The following is a 24,881-nucleotide window of genomic DNA, read 5'->3' as shown; positions in this document are numbered from 1 at the left end:
TCTTTTTACAATGAATGCATTCTTCTTTCCTTTATCCATTAGGAAGTATTACTTCCTTAAACTCATCCCAAATAGATGATATCTTCTTCCTTTTTTGTTGCAATTGGATTTGCATCTTCATTCTGATTACATGTGCCTATAGTATCCCCTTCTACACCTTTATTTGCCTCCACCACAACATCATTTTCAGTCAATCTAACATTTGATACTTCATCAACTGTCTCCAAAATTATTTTCTAACTAATATTATCTTCAACATTTGGTTCCAATGACATTCTAGAATATGTAATGAAAACACATATAAGTTAACTCAAACATTGACTTAACAATAATTCACTATAAAGAATATAAACACATATAAATATATACAAAAAAAAAAAATCATTTGAAAGGAAACCTCTAACTTAGGAAAATGTGACATTTAACTTAGCAAATTCTAATGAAACATATATTATTTCTAAGTAAAGCAAGAGTGAACTTTTTTCTATTGAGAAGATATTTAAAAGCAACAAGATCATTCTTAACCTCCAAAACTTTGTAAGAATGATGTACCTTTTTCTCAAACCTAGGCAAGAAAAACAAATGACCACCATATAATGTTTACCAAAATAATTTCCAAGAAAATAATACAAGAATATGACTTTCCGATCCAATATTTTAAATCAAGCTCGACTCCACTCATTTGCACCCCTAGTGCACTCGATCACCTTTCTTGCCCTCAATAAGGTTATCAGGCCAGGTCGGGTCCACCCGAGTTAGGGTGGGTCGAGTTCAGGCCTGAATTTCTAACCAGTTTGACTAATCAGGCTGGGTCCAACTGAGTTAGGGGTGGGTCAGGTCCATGTATGAATTTATTATCACATTTGTCTAATCAACTTGGGTTTGGGTCTGATCAGTTGAAGGCAGGTCAATTTTGGGTTGGACCCGAACTTAGACCGAAAACCTATTTTGACACCCCTAAGTGCATGTACAATTCTTAATTAGGTATTAATTTAATTAGCTTAATTAATATAATTTAAAATATAAATATTTAATTAGGTGATTATTAGTGTAAATATTAATTAAATAATTAGTTAGTGATATAATACTTAATTGATTAAGATATAATTATAAGCATAATCAGTAATTAAAATTTTCTAAAATAATATATAAAAAATTAATGTAAATAGTACTAACATGATTAATTATTTTACTTTTTAACTAAAAAAATAATTAGATATTTATCATTATAAATATCATTGAAATAATAATTAAAATAGCACCTAAATAAGCTATTAATAATTAAACTAAAACCCTAATTATAATATTCATAATTATAATTTTTTTATGTTAATCAAAATTAAAATTAATAAATAATTCATATTTAAAACACAAATATCATATAAATTAAATGTCTTAAGCTCTGAATACCATTATCAAACTATCTCATATAATTTATTAAGATTTGACCTATTTCTTATTAAACAATTATCAATTTAGCCCTCTAAAAATTTAATAAATCCGGATTAGAAGGATTTATGAAATACTATTTAAATTAAATCCTACACGAACTTGTACTTTAAAGTTACCCGCAAAGTCGAAACCCCTCCGCCTCACTCCGTTCAGTGTATTGGCGGCGAAAAATCCCTTCAAAGACTCGAGACCTCGAGAGTGACGGCGATAATGGACCAGAATCAGAGGACTTCCAGGCCTACTCAGCTCCATCCAGCCAGGATCGCCATCGTCGATCTCTTCAACCTCTATCTTGGGGTATTACCTCCTCCCCTTTTCGGTCTTCTTCTCTCTCAAAGTCCCAATCTTGGCTTCAGTTTTTGGTTCTATTGATTGAATATATGTGCTATGTTCTTTATCGGCAGATGAATTCAGGACAGAAATCTGATGATGTATCTGGGGAAATAGCGTAAGTTTGCTCCTTTTTCCGCAGTCAGTTACTTTTTCCAAACGTCTGCTGTCTCTGGACGGTGATCATGCTCGTTAGATGGGTTGGAAGTTTCTTTTTTTTTTTGGTCTTTACTGATTAATCCTTATTGAGGGAATAGTGTAGAATGTTTTTGAACCATTTTCACCTTTCGATTATCTTATCTAACCTAGTTTATGTTGCATTGACACCCTAATCCGAATAGGGAATAATAGTCAGGTAAGCCTCTTCCACTTTTAGGAATGTTTAGGAAGAGTGATTTGCTATTTTCTGTCACTAGAAGTATAATGGAGTTGTTTTTACTGAAGCTAATTGCTAGTAGTTAGAATAGGCTTGTACTTTTGTGCAGTATCCCAAGTACACACAGTGGTTGAAGTATACCAAGTGCACACAGTGGTTGAATATGATGATCCACCTTTGATTTTTCCTTGCCTTCAAGGTGGAGTTAGGTTGCTTGGGTAGTTGAGAGGAGAGTGATAGTGGTTGAGTGAGGGGGGTGGGTGGGTGAGTGAGTTGTGCCGTGTGGCAAGATTGTGCTGAGTACATTGTTCGAATAAGGTTACATGATTGCTGGTGACATTTAAGGTTCAGGGATTAGGTGTGAATGACATTTTTGAACCTAAATAATTAAACTTATAATATCACTAACATTTAATGACTAGTTGGAGATGGAGGCAGAGACTTTACTTGAAAATTTGCCACAAAATGATCGCAGATGAATGAGGATCATTGGAAACAGAGAAAGCGCTGGGAAGTGGGTTGAGTAGCTTCTTGTTTGAAGGTTTACATGATTACTTGCATGAGGTTCTGAGGTCTTTAAAACATATCCATAATCTTTTAAATTAATATTCTGGATCGAATTAACCCAAAAATGGACTTGAAATTGATCATGTTCAACTTAAATTAAAATTGACTAGAGTGGAAACCAAATTTTTTTATTTTGAATTGAATCTAACTCACTTGAACTCAACTTACTAATCCTTACCATCATGATAAAATATTTATTAGAAAATAATATGAATTAATACAAGCACTAGAACCTTTATCTACAAGACTACTTAAAAAGAAATGACTAAAACATCCATATTAAATGAAGTGAAAACTATGATTTTCTATTAATTGAAATAAAAGCATTACATGAAAAAATGAAAATAAAATGAACCATGTTTCTCTTTAATGGATCAATTTAGAAAGTGTTTAGTATTTTTTGTTTCAATTCCCAAATAAAAAAAAAGAAGCTTCCTTGAAGAGTTAAAGGAGGTATCTATGGTGGTGGAAGAAGCATGCCCTAAACTTCTCATAACTATGGAATGAAGTCCTATAGTGACGACATTAATGTGAGAAATCACTGCGATATATCTTTTCAAAAACCTTGACAAGATAAAGGCTTGAATGTGGTGGTAAAATGAAATTAGTGAAGCCATTATGTGGTTATGTTGGTTTAAGATAAATGAAATCTATTGACATCATCAAAATCTTAGGAAGATCACTTGATGGGTACTCAAGAGACAAATCAATAATATTGACATTTGGTCATCTAACTCATTAGGAATGCTAGATCCATCAAGTAAGCATATAAATATATTGCTATGTTATTAGAGAGTGGTAGATGGTTTTAAGCATTTTTTTGTAGGATCAATCTCAAAGGAAAACCAATTTAGAAGGTATCATACAAAAATTGTAACTTTTGGATATATTGAGATAATTATCTTCCATATAATTAAGTGCTAAACCATTTAATTGCATTTTGATTAATTATACATGCACTATTTTGCAATGCAATACACTATTATTTCAGTAAATTTCACATAGTTTTACCCAAAAAAGTTTTCCACCACTTATTTCTATCCAAAGCAAATGATAAACCTGGTAACTCTATAACCAAATTGATTAAAATTTGATGAATTATGCCTATAAGGGACTAAATTGAACACCTAAACGTGTGTAGGATTAAAGCGAGCATATTTAAAAAGTCAAGAGACTAATTTTGTTATTTTACTCAAAAAATATTTAGGAATAAAAATGACCGGAGATGCACTCAAAATTAGAATGTTAGAGTAGTTATCTTGTACCAAAATATTAAAATAAAAAATTGAAAGCATGTGGCCTATTTCCTAAATAATGCGTACATATAATCATACTTTTAAAAAGCTGCTAAGCATGACCTGCTTTTCTATTTATCTATATTGTCATGAGAAATTGACCATAAAGAATGCAACTTTTAATAGGTGAACTAATTTATGCCTTATAGCAATTATCTTAGAAAACTACAACAATTACTAAAATTAATGCTTCCATGTAGCTACAAATACAACTGAACGTACCACAAAGAAGTTTGATGGGTAAAATTGAAGGCTAAAAGAAACTACGATTTGTAAAAACTATGTAAGGTAAGTCAACTTGCATATTAATAACAAAATAATAAAAAGCCTAGCATAGTCCCTGAACCATTCGTATATAATCATTAGTCACATATCATATTTTTTCAATTTAATCTATTGACTATATAAAATTGACCTATATTAGTCCCTTATGTAAAAATTAATGAAAATTGGGTTACAAAATTGATCATACTCCCTCAGCCATATAAAATTGATCCCAATTTAGCCACTCAGGGACTATTTGAGATCAATTTTGTATAGTCAAGAGACTAAAGTAGATAAATATGTATTTTGGGACTAATGGCTGTATATGAATAGTTAGGGGATTGTTTTGAGTTTTTTCTAAGAACAAAGCCCTTGAGAACTCTAAATTGTAATAAAAGAAGCAATAACAATAGTTAATAATAGCAAGTACAGAACAACCTCATACAAATAGTAGTCAAGTAACATAATTGAAAATGAGATATGGATAATAAAAAAATTGAGAACATAGTGTAAAATTCATTTGGAGAACGAGCGAAGGATCTTGCAAACATAACTCAATTGAACATCTCAAGCTTTTACTGAGGGAAGCATGGTGCAAAATTGGAGTAAAGACTGCAAAGAATAGGGATTTTGTTATCTTGTATCAAAGAGCATAAGAAGGCATCCATGCATGCCTAAATGCGACTTAGGCAAGAGCAAAAGATTTAACACTTATCGATTAATAATTGTGAGACAAATATTTGATTTATTAGTTATTCCTTATTTAACGTAGAGTGTTGTGTGTGACACTTTACAACACAATGACATTAAATACCTTCTTATTGTGGAGTCTCAAACTAGTATGTTATTGATCATATTGTTGAGCCTTTAATTAGCTTGTTCATGAGTTGTAAGTAATATTTATCACGGTGAAAAAAGTAGTCAATAAAACTATTTTTCAAGATTGTTAATTTGTAACTCAAGTTGTAACACAAATTTCAAGCTTGCTTGCTTCTAATTTAGCTGAGCTGTGGGTAGCATGTCGAGCATGGTTATTTATTGCCCTAAAAAATTGTTGTTGCTATTTGCAAAAAGTAAGATTGATGGCTTTCATCAACTTACTTTAGTCCACTGTCCAATCTATTGGTTAAAATGTGAATAATTTAAATGTCCTTGATTTGAGTAATATTTAGATGTCAGAGGTTTTATTCTGATTAAGTTTCGAGCTACCGTTGATAATACCAGTTAAAAGTAACTATGCCTTAAGTGCACATGTTAAAAATTTTATTTTAGAAATATTAAAATTATAAATTCAAAATGACAAAAATCTAAATCACTGAAATTAAATATATGCCTTAAAAATAAAATATATTATCATATTTTGAATTTAAAAATTATTATTAATTTTAAAGTTCTCAATGATAATATAAATAAGCCTTGAAAGCTAAAATGTACATGAAATTGCTTATCTTTATAGAAAATTTGCAGACTCTTAAAAAATTATAAACCATAGTAAAATCGCTTTTGAGATAGACAAATCATTAGTTTGTATAGAAATCCTGCATTTTTATTAATTTATAAATAAGAATAATTTTTTTACAAATTACTTGTTTATAATTTAGAATTTAGGTTACAAATTAAGCTTATATGTATGTAATTGTATACTTATGAGTAATTTAAAAGTCAAAATGTTCTTTTAAAATAATAGAAATGTAGATAGATAATGACGAAACTTTAAATCATTGCAATCAAGCATGTGCCTTAAAAATTCTTAATTATCTGTGCTTTTGCCAAATAAGCATATTCAGGCTTTATTTGGATTTAAAAATACATAGGAAATTAAACGAAACCAAACTAAACTATTCATGGGTTTAACAAAAATCAACAATCATTGTTTTAACCTAAATGTTAGAGATTTATATGATGCATATTGGGTTGTTTATTGCGGTGAAATTAATCTACAAGCGGCTAAATAAATTTATGTTGGTGTCATGATATACAATAAAATTTATTCAATATTGGCAACTAAAATTTATCGTGTTTGATATCTTTTGTAGTATTTTTGATAGATCAAACACTTGTTAAGTTTATCTTTGATAGAAAGACTCGTACTTTAAAATTTTTATTGAGGACTTGTATGGCTTTGGGCAACATTTCCTTATATTGAATGCTGAGGATGTTTTATTCATTGTTTTGGAGTTTGTGCATAACTAAGTTGCATGCAATCGTAGATACCTTCAAAATTGGATGTAGAATGGGAATTTTGAGATGGTTTTATATGAACTAATAGATGAATTGTCGTGATTTCTTTAGGGCAGAGTATCAAGTGATTTTTTATAGTACTATAGATGATTAGACTTCAAGCAAGTTCAAAGATAATGCAAATATTTGACATAGGTGGTAAAGGCATCATTTGGGGGTATTTAGATTATTGAGTGCATTTTTTTAAGAAAAAGAATCATTCTTCATTTGTAAATTTATCCTTGCTTTCTATAGAAGGGTTCTTGCTGTGAACTTATTAATCAATGAATGATCAATACCATCAGAAACAAGATGCAGAAGCGAGTAACTGCTCCCAACAGAGATCTTCCTCCTCGAAATCAGCAGTTCCTATTAGATTTTGTGCAGTTGCAAGGGCAAATACAAGTAAGCACCCATCCATAGGCATTTCTTTGAGTGATGCTCTTCTTTTGCTTCAATATGTATTTTGGTTCATACTTTAGAATCTTTTCAGGATCAGGAGCAACTGCGTGCTGTTACAGAATCAGTTCTAATAGCCTTTGTGGTCCAGTGCTGTGCCCATGTACCACAATCTGAATTTCTTCTATTTGCATTAAGAAGCTTGAGCAGCGTAGGTCATGTCAAGTGGGATTCATTCCTTCCATCGCTCCTTTCCACTATTTCTTCTGCTGAGGGATCATCTGGGCCAGGGAGTCCAACAATGGCAGTAAGCTTGTCTACTGCTGTTGTAGGTTCTACAGGGACCTCTCTTATTTCTTCAGGTCCTAATGCTTCTGGCTCCTTTATATCTACGCCAGCATCTCCCCTTCCATCAATGCAGGGCATTGGATCCCCTACCCAGTCTACAGCTGAGCAGTCTTCTGGGCCAAGTCTCTCGCCAGTTAAGCCTTCTGATCTTGCTGGCCCTGGTCAACTTCCTATTATGAAGGTAAATCAATCTGTTAGAACCACTGCTATAAGCTATCTACGCCAGTTAGCAAGCAAAGTCATTCTCATAGCTCTCGAGTCCAACCTAAAGCCAGTAACCAATGCAGAGATTTTCTCTCACATGACTAATTGGCTAATTAACTGGGATCAAAGAAATCTAGGCATTGACGAATCTGACACTGCAAAGGGTTGGAAGACAGAGAGGCCTCCATTTGAATGGATGCACATTTGCTTGGATGTCATATGGAAGTTGGTTGATGAAGATAGATGCCTCATTCCCTTCTATGAGTTGATCCGAAGTGGATTGCAATTTGTTGATAACATTCCTGATGATGAGTCTTTGTTTGGGATCATTTTGGAGATCCATAGAAGGAGGGATATGGTGGCCTCCCACATGCAAATGTTAGATCAGCATCTTCATTGTCCTTCTTTTGGAACTCATCGTTTTTTGTCTCAAACCTACCCAAATGTACCTGGTGAACCTATAGCAAATCTTCGTTATTCACCAATTACCTATCCAAGTGTCTTGGGAGAACCATTACATGGAGAGGTAAAGATAATACCATTTTACTTTGTTTGCTTGTGTTGTTTATACGTATCTTCTAACCTTTGCATATTTACCCGCAAATTGAACTAGAACTTGGCTTAAGTTTTTTTGTTCGGCTTTCTTGTATAGTCATTTCTTTTTCCCATTTCCATTCATTTTTGTAAAATTTTCAATAGCTTTCTATTGTATTTTTCTTATTTGTAAATGGTTTTAATCTCATCAATTTTTTAGCTATTCATTTAGTTTGTATCATAGACATCATAAGTCATTGAAATTATTACAAGCATACGTGGCTCTTTTTTATTTAGTTTGACTAGGGAATAAGCTTTTATTTCTTTTGCAAGAAGTTATAAATGGGGGTTTTCTTTGTCTTTATATCTCACAATAATAATGAGAATATTTGTTTTCCAATGAATGAAAACACTAGTCAATTTTATCTAATATATTGGGGAGATGGAAAGATTAACTCCAATGTTGAACATTTATGTTTAGAGCTTCATCTCAATAAAAGTTATCTTTATTTCTAGGTGCAATAGTACAATGCTGTATTGTTTTTCTTAATCATTCATTGATCTTTGTAATTGAAATAAAATTATACTTTTAATCAAGTGCAAAATTATTTGTAACTTGCTTTTATTGGTTTAGGAGAGTATGGCAGTTTTACACCCCAATATAGTCTAAAAAATACTTATTTGGACATAAATAACATAATAATATAAAATCATAGAGGTTAGATACACTGTTAAAAATATCTCATTGACTTTTACTGGGCAACTTTGCTATAACCATTAATCACACTTGAACCCAACAATATTATAGTCATTGTCTTTTGAAAAAGAATGGGATGAGCAAAGTGCAACGTTGTATAACTTTTTCCACCGCTAACCACATCGACCAATGACAACCCCACAAGTATGCTTATTGAATTCTATATCCATTGCTAATTAGCATGATGAAAGATAAAAGAAAAATCTATTAAATATAAAACATAAATAGCATGTTTATCAAAAGACGCCAGAATAATAAAACGTATCTGCAAATAAAACATCTAACAATTAAATGCTGTGCGCATAGTCTCACAGCCACACCAGTTGCCGGTTGTTGCCAGGTGTTGTAAGCAACCTGACCAGCTTACCAAGTTAGGGAATCAATCATTCAACAGAATGCTGGCAATTCCATGTTCTGACCTCTTAGATAGGACATACTCTTTCCATACTGCCAATGAGAACCAACACTATAATGTCCGATGGCTTGCTTATCTAGAGCAACAATAATAAGCCTTTATCCCACTACGTGGGGTCGGCTACTTAACTCCTTTTTCTCTAGTGTGTCATATTATCAGTTAAATTCTCATTTAAATCTAATAAAAATATCATTTAAAATATTTTCTAACCAAGTCTTTTTAGATCTACCTCGATACTCTCTTTTGATTCTCCTCTCAATTGCGCCCAACCTTGCACTCCCATAGCCCCAATCATGTCGACTTAAAGATTGCACACAATACCTCTCCTCTTAGTAAATTTGTCGCACCTGCCACTATATCTCCCACACCTTAAACTTTCATGAGTGATTAGCTACAACCTCTTTCTCGCGCACCCTACCTCAGCGCTTGACCACATCAACTTAGCCAACATAGGTAAATTCCACTAAGGTTGAATGCAACAGATCCAATTTAGAAGGTGAAACAAATTCAGAGAGTTAACGATTTGATATAAATGTTGAAGTTTAAGCAAGTAAAACAGTATTCTCAATGATAGGTGGCAGAAAAAATTGTATGAGGACTCTATTTGCTTATCATTTGAATCTTTTATTCCTTAAATGCTTAATATGTTAATTATGGCCTCTGGAGTTGATCATAATTGGCTTTTATGTTTTTGGCAGGAACTTGCCTTTTCTATACAAAGAGGTAGTTTAGATTGGGAGAGGGCACTTCGTTGCCTAAGGCATGCTCTTCATACCACTCCTTCTCCGGATTGGTGGAGACGCGTGCTTCTTGTTGCTCCTTGCTATAGGCAGCAAGCTCAACCGCCAACACCTGGAGCAGTTTTCTCTCCTGAAATGATTTGTGAGGCTGTCATTGAACGAACTATTGAATTACTGAAATTTTCAAACTCAGGTGCTCCAGAATCCCGGTTTGCTTTCTGTTTTTTTTTTTAATTGTTGTTCATGATCATACCTATTCAAATAATTTGAGAACCTATTTTTTTTAATTATGGAATCATTTAACTAGATAATTATGCTTGCGACTTGGTTTGAAAGAAAATGGAGAGAAAAATGGAAGGAAAAAAGTTTCCTTCCATTCTGTTAGTTTAAATTGAACTTTAAAAAAACCCAACACTTGTATTTTATTCCATTTGCTACAGTGAAACATCTGTGCAAGTGATCTTGAGAGTGTGTGAGAGAGTGAGTAAATGGTTGTGTTTGGTGCCATCATCAAGATAAGGCTTGCAAGGCCGATAATGAAATTTCATTGTCAATATCATTATTTGGATGTTTCTGTCATAGCAAACGGTTGTTTTGTCCAATTTTCGTTAGCAATATGATATGCATATTAAAGCCTATCAAAATGAGTTGCATTATGAAGGCAAGGAGAAGGAACAGGAAACTCAAGGAAAACATATACTGATCCACACATCTTATTACTCTTGTCAAGGGTCATGCCAAAGTAACCATCTTTGAATCCAAAAACAAACATAACTTCACCTAAGAGTTTTAACAGAGAAATATCGGGAAATGCTGCCAGATGTGCTATTATCTACTCGCTTACTAATGTGAACTTAAACATTTTCATTTTTTTGTGTGTTTGTTTGAGACCCACGTCCCATGATTAAAAAGATCATGACTATTTTCTTCATGGGTTTGCTGCAATGCAGGAAAATCAAGACAGCCTACTGTCTCAAATCAAGTTCAACATCTTTCATATTTTTCTCTCTTTCTTTATAGTGTTCGGGTATTACTATTTCATGAAATTGTTGCAGTTTCATGGATATTATTTTGCTTAGAAATTGCATACTGGGCATGGATGTGAACTATATATATATATATATATATATATATATATATATATATATATTATTAAGGAAAAGTCTCACTGTACTCATTCCCTCTTAAATCTTTTCTGTGATTCTACATTCTATAGGTAAGTTAAGTAAATAGGAGTTGTTCAGGTTTATTTTAATCAAAGATTGAAAAGCTACTTGACTGTCCTCTTTGAAAGTCTATTTGAAAATGAGATATCTGTGAGTGTATGTGTATCAGGGATAACTTTTAGTGGTTATTTTGCAAAGAAAATAAATTAAAAAAAATTGTTTTGTGTATATGTTATGCTTATGTGCTTGTGAGGTTTAACTTTTAGGTGGTTCTACGAAATAAAATAGGTTTAAGGGTTGTTTTGTAGGCCAGGTATAGCTTTTTAGGTAGTTTTTGTGCAAATAAAAAGTCAAAGATTTTTTTGTTTAAATGTCACGGGTTGAGGGATATTTTGTTTATTGTAATGTCTAGTTTGATTACAGCTGTACCAAGCTTTGAACCATAGATAGTCGAATAAGATAAATTATGACAGTTGCCTTTATTGTGTGTGATTAACTTACATTTAACTAAATTCAATTATTTTGTGCAAGAATGAAAACTTCTTTTGTTGTTGTTCTTATTGGTACTCAACATTTAAAAACATCATGTTTCGATCTATGAATATCTGTTTAACTAAATTCAATTATAAGGATAATTATTTTTTTGTCTGTTTATGTGTGATTTACTTACATTTAGCTATTGAATGTTTACCTTGCTCAGCTTGCCATATATGTTGTAAACGTTTGGCATGAATTACTCCCTGAATGTCTATTTATAATCATCATTTCTTATTTGCTCATATTGCAACGCTTATAGCTTGTCTATTGATCCATTTACTTTTGCAGAAGTTCAGTGTTGGCAGGATTGGCTTATGTTTGCGGATATATTTTTCTTTCTCATGAAGAGTGGGTGCATTGATTTCCTTGATTTTGTTAACAAACTTGCCTCTAGAGTACCTCAAGGAGATCTTCGAAGTAATCATGTTACATGGTTACTTGCACAAATTATTCGTATTGAGATTGTAATGAACACTTTAAGCTCAGATCCAAAGAAGGTTGGTATAAATAAATGCTTATTACACTCAATCTAATTTCTTTTATTTTGAAAGATATTCATTTCACTAAAATGAATCAGAACCAATTCATCTTATTGTGTTCTTTTTCCTTTTTTTATTCTTTATCTTGGTAGAAAAATCATCACTTTCCTGGATTTCACTTTTTCTATTCATCTTTTTATGCTCCACCGTGATTTTATGTTATTATTGGCTTCTCATTCAGTTTTTTCTAAAGAAAGTTACGGAATGTCATCTCTTTGACTTTTGACTTGTCTAATTCTGCCACCAGGTTGAGACAACGAGAAAGATCATTTCCTTCCACAAGGAAGATAAGAACACAGATGTAAGCAGCACTAGCCCACAAAATATACTTCTGGACTTCATAAGTAGTAGTCAAACTCTACGCATTTGGTCCTTCAACTCTGCTATTCGAGAATATTTAAATAGTGAGCAGCTCCAGAAAGGGAAGAAAATAGATGAATGGTGGAAGCAGGTGACAAAAGGTACTTCTAATTGTTTCTTGCTTGTATTTGGCTTAATTCATTTTTTTCTTTAAGAATAAATTTTGGTTGTTGCCATTCTCATTTATATGAGGGGCCTTGATTGGCTGAATCTATTCGAAGCCAATGCTTGATGATTAGTGTATCTAGAGATTGCAATATAATCGGTTTAATTTAGTTATCCCTTGTTGAACCAGCGAATATAAAACCAAATTGAATTGAACCGCTTGTTACTGGTCAAATTTTGAACATTGTATCTATTGTGAGTCACTAATTAACCATTAGCCTATCAAGAGATGAAGATTATTTGATTTTATTTAGTTATATATTGTTGGAGATCTTCATCGTGCGAGTGTATGCTCAGTTAAAGTTCAATTAATTTTAATTTTTATAAATTTTTTATTTTTCAATTTTAGTTATTTCGGATGCCTATGATAAATGCATATGAGAACATGATATTTTATGTTTGTGCTTTGGCTAACCTCTCATCTAGTTCAATTTAAATTTGCTCCTTAATCTATTGATAAGGCTTATAGAAGGGTGGAACTAACCTCTTTATTGAGGGTGGACAAACTCATTATATAAATAACTAGATATACAAAAATAAAAAAATGTGTAAGATATAATTCTTTGTATTTCATTATGACCGATGAATGAAATAATCATTATAAGCTTTGCAATCTATTTTATATTTCTTTTATAATATTGCATACAACTTTATTGAGAATCAAGTCAAATATTTATTTCTCAATGTAGTCACCACTCATTCTAAAATGCTATCAATACTTGACAACCTTCATTGCAAAAATCCTCTCTCTCATATAGCAGTATAAATTGACAAAATTGTTGCGAAAATAATAAGCATGTAGGATGAGATAAAGAAATAAAAATCTATTAATAAATTAATGAACAAGATGCTATGTTGGTGCTTAAATGCATAAGCACCCATGATGCAGACAACCAGATAGCAAAAACCAGAAGGGAGAACACAAGGGCTAGTAGAACCTTTCTCGATTCAAAATTTAGAAAGCCAACACCAAGCAAACCTCCAAAGAATACCCTCAGAATAACCAACTAGTGGTCACCTCACATACAACGAAATAGTAGGTAAAATAAAAGAAGTGCTTAAGGACATGCAAACCAAGGGTCCACCACAACAACTTTGGGCCAACATCCACCACAAAACTCCTCCGGCAAATGCTACCAAACCGGCCAACCAATTCCTCCAATAGCTTGAGAAGAAAGATACAAGTGGAGTGGAAACTTGTGGAGAGAAGAAGTAGGTAAGAAGCCCAAGACGAAATTGAAGAGATGAGAAGAGAAGTGGAACAAGCTCGCAAGCTTTTCCAAGAAGAAACCCTCAGGTTTTTTAGAGAACTTTGCTCATCAAACAACAACCTCTAAATGCTTCAAAACATCCCATATATATAGGTGAAAAGAGGAAGCCAAACTGCCCAAACCACCTCCAGTCGAACCAACCAGAAAAACGGAGCCAAAAGACCAACATGCAGCGCCTGGAGCAGCACCCGAAGGGACCACGCGGGGGACAGGAACGAACAACCATGGGAATAGGAACAACCAGCCACGGGAACAGGAGTACAAGAGCCAGGGGAGAAACCGAAAGGTCAACAGAGAGGGAAAGAACCAGGACATCCAATTTATGAGCTGAAAATGCATTCCACTTATCATAATGAGCTGAATTTAGAAGAAGAACACAACAGCTCACCAAAAGGGACAGCTAAACCCGAGACAATCAAGCCCAAACCGAGAAACCCAAATTAGCCCAAGAGCCAAAGCACCAAAGAAGCCAGCACACCCAAAGTAAAACATGTCCAAAGCACCACCTACTCATGATCATAGGTTGCCTTCCATCATAGGGTATCATAAATAAAAAAAACAAAAAATAAATAGAGCATTCATATTACAATAAAACTAAAAGAAATTGAAATTTGCATGCATCAACCCAAGAATGAAAATTCAAGAAGCTATAAAAACACATTAAGAGGTAATTTCAAACTCCCCCAAATAATAGATAATTCCTCAAAACATATATATATATATATATATATATATTTTGAGAAGAGAAATCAAGGCAAAATTCTAAAATTATCATTACTTAAAATTTAAAATTAATTTTGAGGGTGGGCAGCCCACCCCCAAGTACACATAGTTCCGCCCATACTTATACAAATTCATTGGCTTGAGATTTGTGTTAGGAGCTATTTTCCAATAGCTAGTTTGAGGTTCAAGCCTTCAATTCTTGTTGCTATTTTGAATTTCTAAAGTGCGAGTTCTCTATTCCATGATTGTTTGGATTGTGTGTCATGTGACTAACTCTCTTAGCAGTTTGTTTTCGGTTCTTACAACTATTATAGCGCTTAGAAGTTCATGTAACTTACAATTCTTGTAGCTATTATTGATGCTCCTTTGTGATTTATGCGCCTATTTTAGTGATTTACATTCTTGTATCTATTATGGATGCTCTTTTCTGGTTTTGTTTGTCTGCGAAACAACCTTATGTGATTTTTATGCCTATTTTAGTGATTTATGCGCCTATTTTAGTGATGTCATCAGACAATGTAGATCTTTGATTGATAATATTTGTTATTTTGTTGAGAATTACTGTGATGAGATTTATATGGGGAAACTGAATTAGAAATTTTGATGATTGCAAATAGCAAGGTTCGAGGCATGTTAATCAAGCTTTTGATCCATAACATTTTAGATTTTAGCTTTAAATCTTGTTTGTAATTATGGGATGTGAGATTTCTTCAATTGTGGTGCAAGTGATAAAAACCTTCGGTGCAAAGATATCTTCTTGTAATGATGTGAGGCCTAATTTTTCTTCACCTTAGTGACTTATTTTCTTTATTTATTTTCTTTTCAAATACTTGTTATTAATATTGGAGAAATTTTGGTTTTATTGCACGGGAAAAAATTGTTTGCTTGATAATTTTTCGTGGTTTGAATTTCTCATTGATTTCCTCAAATTTGATTGGTCGTTATATTATTCTTTTAGTTCTCTGTCACATATTTTGAGTTTACACCTAAAAAAAAGATTTGTGTATTTAGTGGTTTTGTCTATGAATCCTAATATTCGTTTTAATATGATTTTCATTGTGTCATCCAAGTTGCATGAAGTTCCCTAAACCTTTAAGTATCCTTCATCAATTTGGTATCACAACCTATGGTATCATCATTGCAACTAGAAGTATGACACGATGATTTAAATTATGAAAAAAAATTTAAAAATGATTCAATTAAAATAAGAGAAAGTAAGTTATCGTTATATATAAACATATTGTTGCTAAAATTATATTCCTACATTCAATAAGAGGCATAGCTTGTAGGAATTTTTAAAAATGGATTGATAATCTTGAATACTTCTTGGATTATTATCATTTATTTTATTTTGAAATGTTTGAATTTGCTATGTCAAAATTAATGGGACAACTCAATCATTTTAATAAAATATTGAAAATAAGACTAAACCTACATGAGCTCACTTAAAATATATACTTAAAGAGTAATATATGTCATTTGGTGAATACATGTGTCAATTGAATATTGTTAACAAAGTGGTTCTAGCATATTTGATTATTATGATAGGTTTATGAGTCTTATTTCTAAGCACATTTCCTCCAAGACTATTTTGTTACTATTAGAGATTAGGGGATGAATAATGCTATAATTTTTCAAAAATTAATTTGAGGCTTTAACTAGATCAATGAATATTTAAGTATGCTACTATCATTTCAGTTAGGTCAACCACACCTTCAAATTAAAGAGAAATCATTATCTTTTTCTCTGTAACTTGTCAAACGTACACCAACATAATAATCATAGATATTGAAATATGATCTTACTAAAGAAATTAAAGTTTATGAATATTCTTTATATGATGTATTAGAGGTAAAAAGATTTATATTTCAATGTCAGTCTATATCTAATTTTAATGAATATAAATTTGCACCCACAGTAAATCATTTTCATGAATCTAAACATATACTACATGAGTTAGAATTAGAGTTTAAATTCAAAATTAAGCTTGAGATCATATCTAATTCCAAACCATCAATAAGGATTGAACTTATACTTGGTTTCGAAATTGAATTATTAATCATGATTATTATATTTGATGAATCTATTAAGCAATTAAAAAAAATGGAACCCTTAATGAATTGTCTATTGTTGTTATTCCAATGATGACCAATCATTTAATGTTGATTTTGTCTTTTATTCTTTAATTAGTGCCATAATAATTCATAAAAAGTATTATGGAGACAGTTTGGTTGCACGATTATTTTAGGGAATTTGTTAATGACGAAAACCTTGATGCATATCTAAAGTTTAAATTTCTTTTATCTAGTAATTTCTTTAAGCGCATAATTCATCACAATTTATATTTATATCATTTGGACTAGCTTACATATACACATATCATGTTTATGTGGTTTGTCTATTTTTAAATTTCATATTATTTCATCGAGATATTTGCTTAAATTGCATGAAGATATTCACATAAATTTTCTACTACTTGTGATGATTATAAGTTTTCTGGTGATGTGAATGGAGATTAGGTAATGATGATAAGATAAGGTACTTTGAATTAAGAAACGATACCTTCATAACCTTTAAGAAATTGAATGTGAGATAAATAGCGCCTTCAGACTTCTTAAAGCTTGGAAATTCCATGAAATTATCTGTTGGTCTGGTCTTCAATTTTTCTGATTTGATCTTATTTTATGAAATTATTGCTAGTTCTTTAGACTATTCTCTCTTTCTCTCTTGTGAATTCATATCCAACAATTTGTTAAATAAATCCATGCAGCTTGTTCCTAAAGCTACTTTAGATGATTGGATTTTGCCTATTAGTGATGGTGGATTTCAAATATATCTAGTGCACTGGCAGGATAAACATTCTGTGACGACTCATGGATTACTTTCCATGAAGGACAAATTATTTTATGATTTGCTAGATGAGTATTGAACTTTAAATTTATCTAAGCTGGGTAAATTTGATGGAGATCTTTGTGTTTGTATTCATCAAAAGTGCCAGACATTAAATAATGAAATCAAGCTCAATTAATTTAATTTTTCTTTTCCATTTTTCAATTTTAGATATTTGGGACGTGCTATGACGAATGCCTAAGAGAATGGCATGTGTTCTCTTTATTTATGATGCATATTCTTTGTTTGGGTAGATTCTCATTTGATTTAGTTTAAATTTGATCCTTGATACACTAATAAGACATGTAATTTGGCTTGAAGTTTGGAGATATATATTTGGAATCATCATATATCAAGTTTTAAAGTTTTGCAGTTTTCAATTGTTTGGTTTTTTATGTTAGAGTTTGTTGTTCCCTGGGCATTTTGTGTTGGATGTCTTGTGGTTAGCTCCTTTAGTTCTTGGTTATTGTAGCTATTGTAGCACATGATATTTTCCATGACTTGTTATTTTTGTAGCTATTGTGGTGCTTGGTAGTTCCTATATTTATGGTTCCTCTATGGATGATCTTATTTTGTTTTTTTCACCCTTGAATAACCTTTTATGATTTGTGTGTCACGGATTGACTTGGTAGCTCGTGAAATAGTAAAAAGATGCAGTTGTAATAATGGCAAAATAAGATACCATTAGCTTTCTTTATCATTTTCATAGCTTAACGTATTTTATCTTGTAAATTTTATCATCAAGGCACAACATCTTATAATCTTTTTCAAGCCTAACCCTAAAGGATAGGTAATCCTTTTCATTTTCATTTGCATACACGAATACATTGCATGCCCGCTAGTACTAGAAGAGATTGTACTCCATCATTCAACATACACATACATTCACACCTATATACATATTCATTTGCATTCCAATCATCATACATTTTCTTTAATGATCTCATATGCTTATCATGTTTGGAAGTAATTAATTAAGATTAGCAATTTGGGAAGGAGATTTCATAAATGAATGAAAATCATTTTAGAACCTTGCAATAGCAGTCCGGCATAAATCAAAATAGTTATCAATGCATTCGATTGGAGGAACGGAAATAATTATTACAAAATTGAAAACCTAATTACACCTTAGCTTGGAGAATTTATTTTCCTTTTAAAAGTTGCTTCCCTCAATGAGACCTATATAACATAAGAATTTTTGATCCTCAAACTTTCTTTATTATAATTTTGTTGTTTATTTCACTCTTTAAATTGTATCTTTAATATCTTTCTTCAATAAAAAGTACACCTATAAATAGTTGGAGCAAATTTTATAAATTCTTAACTTTACGTGTTTTGTAATAAATTTGTTTAACCTAATTCTCATCTTACTAGTTTTATTTATATATTTAAGTTATACTCAATTTAAATTTATTACTTACTATATTATAATTTTATATTTCATTTAAAATTATTATATTATATTGAAATTAAATGTATTACTTAATAAATTATTATAATTTTATACTTCTAAAATTAGCTTTATGCAATATAATTATACAAACTTTTAATTAAAATCAAATTTCAGTCTTTTCTTCTTCTTCATTCTTCCTACTTGTTCCTTCTCTACTACTACTTTAAACATAAGGGAATTTTATAGGAACATTCTTAAGGTTGTGGGAAGAGAAATAAAGAAGAATCATAGTTTTTTAGAGTGAAAATCATCATGTAAAGTGCATTCGAAGCCTACCAGGGTAGCTGGTAGCTGGCTTGCCTTGCGCTCGTGAAAAGCCCTCAACCACTTGCCCATGTGCGGCTCACACGCATGCCTCATGTGCTCAGTTCGCTCGCACATGCCTCCAACTATCCACGTGTCCACCCTAACTCGCATGAAATAGGCAAGGGTTCCCACATCATGGATGGATGTGGGCAAAGAAGCTAGTTCATGAATCTAAAATTAGGATAGGAACTTGGAATATAGGCACCCTTACATGTAAATTAATAGAATTAATAAATATTATGATTCATAGAAAAATAAATATTTTATGCATTCAAGAAACTAAATGGGTTGGAGAGAAGGTTAAAGAGATTGATAGTTCAAGATTTAAACTTTGGTATTTTGGGAAGAGTCATACTAGAAATGGTGTAAGTTTGATTATAGATAAGAGTTTAAAGGATGATGTTGTAAAAATTAATAAAATTGGAGATAAAATTATTAAGGATGAAGATCAAAAAGTACTTTTCTTAGAAGATGATATTAAATAAAGGTGGATGATGTATTTTGCTAAACTTTTTAATGAAGAACGTGAAAATACGATTGACTTTAGTGATTTTATCACCCTAAATGAAAATAAAAATTTTTATTTTTATCGGCATATAAATAAAATCGAAGTTAGAGAGGTTTTAAAGAAAATAAAGTGTGGAAAAGCTGTTGGACCTGATGATATTCCAATAGAGATGTAGAAATGCGTAGGAGATGAAAAAATTTCTTGGCTTACTAAACTTTTTAATACTATTTTGAAGACTAAAAAGATGCCAGAAAATTAAGTGAAAAAGTTGGAGTAGCTCCTATGGAAGATAAGATTAGATAGAGTCGCCTTAAATGGTTTGGTCACATTAAACAGAGGCCTTCCGATGACCCGATTAGGAAAGTTGAGGTATTAGATTTGACTTATGTTAAGAAAGGTAGAGGTAGACCTAAAAAGACTTAGTTAGAAAATATTAGAAATTATTTTTATTTATTATATTTAAATGAGAATTTGCCTTTTAACCTGACACAATTGTGTAAAAGGATTCATGTAGCTAACCCCACATAGTGGGGTAAAGGCTTGATTTTGTTGTTGGAGATAAAATTATAACTTTAGCGATTATTGTTGATGCTAAGATTATTAATATTATAAATGCTTATGCTCCTCAAGTAGGTTTGGATTTGGGTTCAAAATTAAAATTTTGGAATGCCTTAAAAGAATACCTCTTGAAGATTTTTTTTTTTAATTTCAGGAGATTTAAATGGACATGGATGATTTTAAAATCATTCATTGGTGGTTATGGCTTTGGAGCGACTAATGAAGGTGGTAAGACCTTATTAGATTTTTCTTTGGCTTATGATTTTGTAAATGCTAATATTTTTTTTAAGAAAAGAGATGAGCATCTCATCACTTATAAGAATGAATATAGTAAAACTCAGATTGATTATTTTCAAATAAGAAAAATAGATCGTTTAGATTGCAAAGATTATTTTATGTACCAAATATCACTTATTAGTTTTGAATTTTAAGATGAAGAGGGAGAAAATAACAAATAAAGTAAAATATTATTCTAGGATTAGATGGAGACATTTAAAGAATATTAACAAAAATATTTTTGAGAGTAAGATGCTAGATCTCAAAAGTTTGTCTGTGCATGAGGAAGTAGCTAGTGATATTAAAAATGTTGTGAAAGATGTGCTTGCATTATCAAAGGGAAAATCTCCTAATAGTAAAAATAGTTGGTGATAAAATCTAGATATTCAAGAAAAGAAAAAAAAGAAGAAGATTTGTTATAAAAATTAGTTTAGATGTAAAAATTCTGATAATTGAGAAATATATAAAGAGATCCGTAAGGAGTCTAAAAAAAAATATGCGATGCAAAAATTTTAGCTTTTAATGATTTATATAATAGATTAGATACTAAGGAGGGTGAAAAATATATATATATATATATATAAGTTGGCCAAACAAAGAGATAATAATAGTAAGGATTTATTTCAAGTGAATGTATTAAGGATGAAGATTAAAAAGTGCTTTTATTAGAAGAATATATTCAATAAAGGTGGATGAAATATTTTTATAAACTCTTCAATGAAGATTATGAGAATGCGATTGATTTTAGTGACCTTAGCACCCTAAATGAAAAGAAAGATTTTGTTTTATCGACGTAATGGTTTATTAGTAAAATCGAAGTTAGAGAGGCTTTAAAGAAAATTAAGTGTGAAAAGCTGTTGGACCTGATGATATTCCAATAGAGGTGTGAAAATGCTTAGAAGATTAAGGAGTTTCTTGGCTTACTTAGCTTTTTCATATTATTTTGAAGACTAAAAAATATGTCAGATGAGTGGAGAATGAGTGTGTTAATTCCTATTTTTATAGTTAAAGATGATGCACAAGATTGTGCGAATTATAGAGGAATTAAGTTAATGTGTCATGCTTTAAAACTATGGGAGAGAGTTATGTAGCATAGTTGCGACGTGATCCTAATGTTTCTTAAAATCAAATTGGATTCATGCCGGGTAGGTCTACTATGGACGATATAAATTTATTGAGAGGTATGATGGAGAAGTATAGAGAGAATAAGGAGGATCTACATATGATATTTATTGATTTAGAGAAATCATATGATAAAGTTCCAAGAGAAGTGTTATGGGGAGTTCTAGAAAAGAAAGGGGTTAATAATGCTTATATTCAAGTCATTAAGGATATGTACGCTGGAGCTATTACTTTTGTTCAGACATAAGGTGATTTGACCAAGTATTTTTCTATTTCTATTGGTTTACATCAAGGATTAGCCTTAAGCCCATATCTTTTTTCTTTAGTCATGGATGTTCTCACTAGACATTTGCAAGCGACACTGGTGTATTCTTTTTGCTGATGACATTCTTCTTGTTGATAAGACTAGAGATGAAGTTGAAGGTAAACTTGAATTATGAAAGTCAACCTTAAAGTCTAAAGACTTTCGTTTGAGTAGATCTAAAATTGAATATACAGAGTGTAATTTTATTAATAATAGTTATTGTGGGGGGATTGTGACTTTGGGCGATCAAATCATTAAAAAAAGTACACGTTTTAGATATCATAGGTCTATTGTTCAGAGTAATGGTGAAAAGTAGAATTCAAGTTGGATGGTTGAAGTGGAGAGGAATGCATCGGGCTTGTTGTGTGATAGAAAAGTCCCTCTCAAACTTGAGGGAAAATTGTATAAGATAGTAGTGAGACCTGCAATGATTTATGGTGCATAATTTTGGCCATTAAAAGAGAAGCTTAATATTAAGTTAAGTGTTGCAGAGATGAGGATGCTCAGGTGGATGAGTTGCTTTACTCTTAGAGACATGATACAAAGTAGCATATACGTGAAAAGGTTGGAGTAGCTCCAGTGGAAGATAAGATTAGAGAGAGTTGCCTTAAATGTTATGATCACATAAAACGGTGGCCTTCCGTTGATATGGTTAGGAAAGTAGATGTATTAGATTTGTCTTATGTTAAGAAATGTTGAGGTAGACTTAAACAGTCTTGGTTAGAAAATATTAGAAATGACATTTCTTTATTAGATTTAAATAAGAATTTAACTTTTAACAGGGCACAATGAAAAAAAAAAAAGAAGATTCATGTAGTTGACTCAACATAGTGGGATAAAGGCTCGATGTTGTTGTTGATCGTGTATTTGTGAACTATTCATTTTTTTACCCTGAAAATTTAGGGGGAACCCCCTTCTCATTAGAAAGAATAAAATTTGCAAGGATGCAATGATATGGAGCTATAGAGTTATAAGATAGGAGTAAAACAGTAATAGCAACTACTAATAGAAGCAAATTGTTGCAAGAAACAAATCTAATGATATCTTGAAGATTAACGTCTGTTCTCCTCTTAATGATTTTAAGTGCCTTTTTCTCATGATTATATTCAATCCAAACATAAGGTTCCTCATTGCCTTTTAATTAATTTTCAACTAATATGAGTTATTTGAGAAGGGCTTGTCACGGTTGAATAGAATTTTGCAGGAATTTCATAGTATTTATCTTTTTAATCCAAGCTATTATTTTGGAGAAGAAATTATCTTGACAGGTTATTGTTTTGTCTGTCTTTGACATCTAGAAGTTTTTTGAATATTTGATTGTCAAAGTTTGCTTATTCTCAAGGTTGTTATTTTTTTTTTCTCTGTTCTGTTTGCATTCAGGTGAACGCATGATGGATTTTATGAATGTGGATGAAAGATCAATGGGTATGTTTTGGGTTTTGTCATACACCATGGCACAGCCGGCTTGTGATGCTGTGATGAACTGGTTTACTTCTGCCGGTGTAACTGAAATTCTGCAAGGACCAAATGTACAGTCTAATGATAGAATGATGATGATGCGAGAAACTTGCCCTCTTTCTATGTCACTACTTTCTGGTTTATCTATAAACTTATGCTCGAAACTAGCATACCAACTTGAAGAGGGAATATTTCTTGGACAGGTACTTTAGAATGATGTTCTGTTATTTTGTGAGAATTCATAATGTTTACAGCTTGTTTTTTTCATTTAAAGAAATAAATGAATACTGTTTTTTTCATGGATATTGCGCACATTGATGAGGAAAAATGCTTCCTATTACCTTTTTTCCTCTAATTTTTTCAAATATAAAAGGTAATTATGTTTCAATGCTTACATGTTTTTCTTCGTTAATATCAATCCGGCATGATATCATTTCTTATGCTTTTTTTATGCATAGAGTTATTGGATCCTGAAGAAAGAATAATTCATTAAATAAAATCCCAAATATTTGGGGTGAATATTATGATGATGTTGATTATTTTCATGGAAAAGTTAATTTAGTGCATTGGGCGATATGTTAATTTAGAATTATGAAAAATTAGCATAACATGGATACAATACACAAATTTATATATTTGAATATATACATATCTATTTTGTACATCTCAATATTTGAATCCGAGTAAGTTAAAAAAAAAAGGAAAAGTTTCACCCACACCCATCTAGGATGTCGCATCTATTCAACTGGAAACTTGTCATAAAACTCACCAAAGGTGCCAAGAACCCTCGCCAAAGGCGTCCAAAGGTACTCTCCAAAGGCATTTACAGGCTTGCCAAAAATGCTACAGAGCCACATCAAAGACAGTTGCCCACATGTAATCGTCAAAGTCCCATCACATGTCAGTAATAGTCATATCATATATTATTTTATAGGTGTAGTTTATGTTGTTGCGCTCTTAACTATATAAAGCCTGAGTTGAGTCGGACATTTTTTTGGACTTAGACTAGTTTTACCATTCACATAGGGTAGTAAAGTGTTAGAGCTCCTTTTCTTACTCACATGTCTCTTTCTTCTTCTTCAGTGAGGATGTAGCTAGTATTGCAAGTAGAGTTTTGTATCACCACTACCACCATCAACAACAATAACATCTAGCCTTTATTCGGCTATATAGGAGCTACATGAATCATTTTTCTTCATTGTGTCATGGTAAGAGTCAAATTCTCATATAAATCTAATAAAGAAAGGTTATTTCTAACATTTTATAACCAAGTCTTTTTAGATCCACCTCTACCTTTCTTAACATAAGCCAAATCCAACGCATCTAATTTCCTAACCGGGTCATC

The 24,881-nt window shown here is 31.6% G+C and overlaps 1 protein-coding gene across 3 annotated transcripts; it reads left to right on the top strand.

The window, feature by feature from the left end:
* Window positions 1-1,546: 1,546 nt before the first annotated feature.
* Window positions 1,547-23,764, top strand: LOC110092861 (mediator of RNA polymerase II transcription subunit 23-like). 3 transcript variants are annotated; one of them, XM_028693172.1, is made up of 9 exons: window positions 1,547-1,749; window positions 1,857-1,900; window positions 6,810-6,909; window positions 6,998-7,981; window positions 9,860-10,094; window positions 11,893-12,101; window positions 12,391-12,604; window positions 17,723-17,760; window positions 23,459-23,580. In XM_028693172.1, exons 1-8 carry the CDS (start codon window positions 1,663-1,665, stop codon window positions 17,740-17,742), a joined length of 1,893 nt encoding a protein of 630 aa, XP_028549005.1. In that variant the 5' UTR covers window positions 1,547-1,662; the 3' UTR covers window positions 17,743-17,760; window positions 23,459-23,580. The 3 variants fall into 3 exon arrangements, with proteins under 3 accessions (XP_028549005.1, XP_028549003.1, XP_028549004.1); XM_028693170.1 differs by lacking the exon at window positions 17,723-17,760 and having other exon boundaries at window positions 1,548-1,749; window positions 23,459-23,764; XM_028693171.1 differs by lacking the exon at window positions 17,723-17,760 and having other exon boundaries at window positions 1,655-1,749; window positions 6,760-6,909; window positions 23,459-23,764.
* The last annotated feature ends 1,117 nt before the right edge of the window (window positions 23,765-24,881 follow it).

Source organism: Dendrobium catenatum, unplaced genomic scaffold (genome assembly GCF_001605985.2).
Source record: "Dendrobium catenatum unplaced genomic scaffold, ASM160598v2 fragScaff_scaffold_231, whole genome shotgun sequence".
Taxonomy (NCBI): Eukaryota; Viridiplantae; Streptophyta; class Magnoliopsida; order Asparagales; family Orchidaceae; genus Dendrobium; species Dendrobium catenatum.
The sequence above is the reverse complement of the archived record's forward strand: the minus strand, read 5'-3'. Positions and strand labels throughout refer to the sequence as shown.

Excerpts from the sequence above, each read along its gene's own strand:
- LOC110092861 (XM_028693170.1), top strand. The coding sequence starts at position 1,663 with ATGGACCAGAATCAGAGGACTTCCAGGCCTACTCAGCTCCATCCAGCC. Across the intron at positions 1,901-6,809 it reads GATGTATCTGGGGAAATAGC|AAACAAGATGCAGAAGCGAG; the intron begins GTAAGTTTGCTC and ends CAATACCATCAG. Across the intron at positions 12,102-12,390 it reads TAAGCTCAGATCCAAAGAAG|GTTGAGACAACGAGAAAGAT; the intron begins GTTGGTATAAAT and ends TTCTGCCACCAG.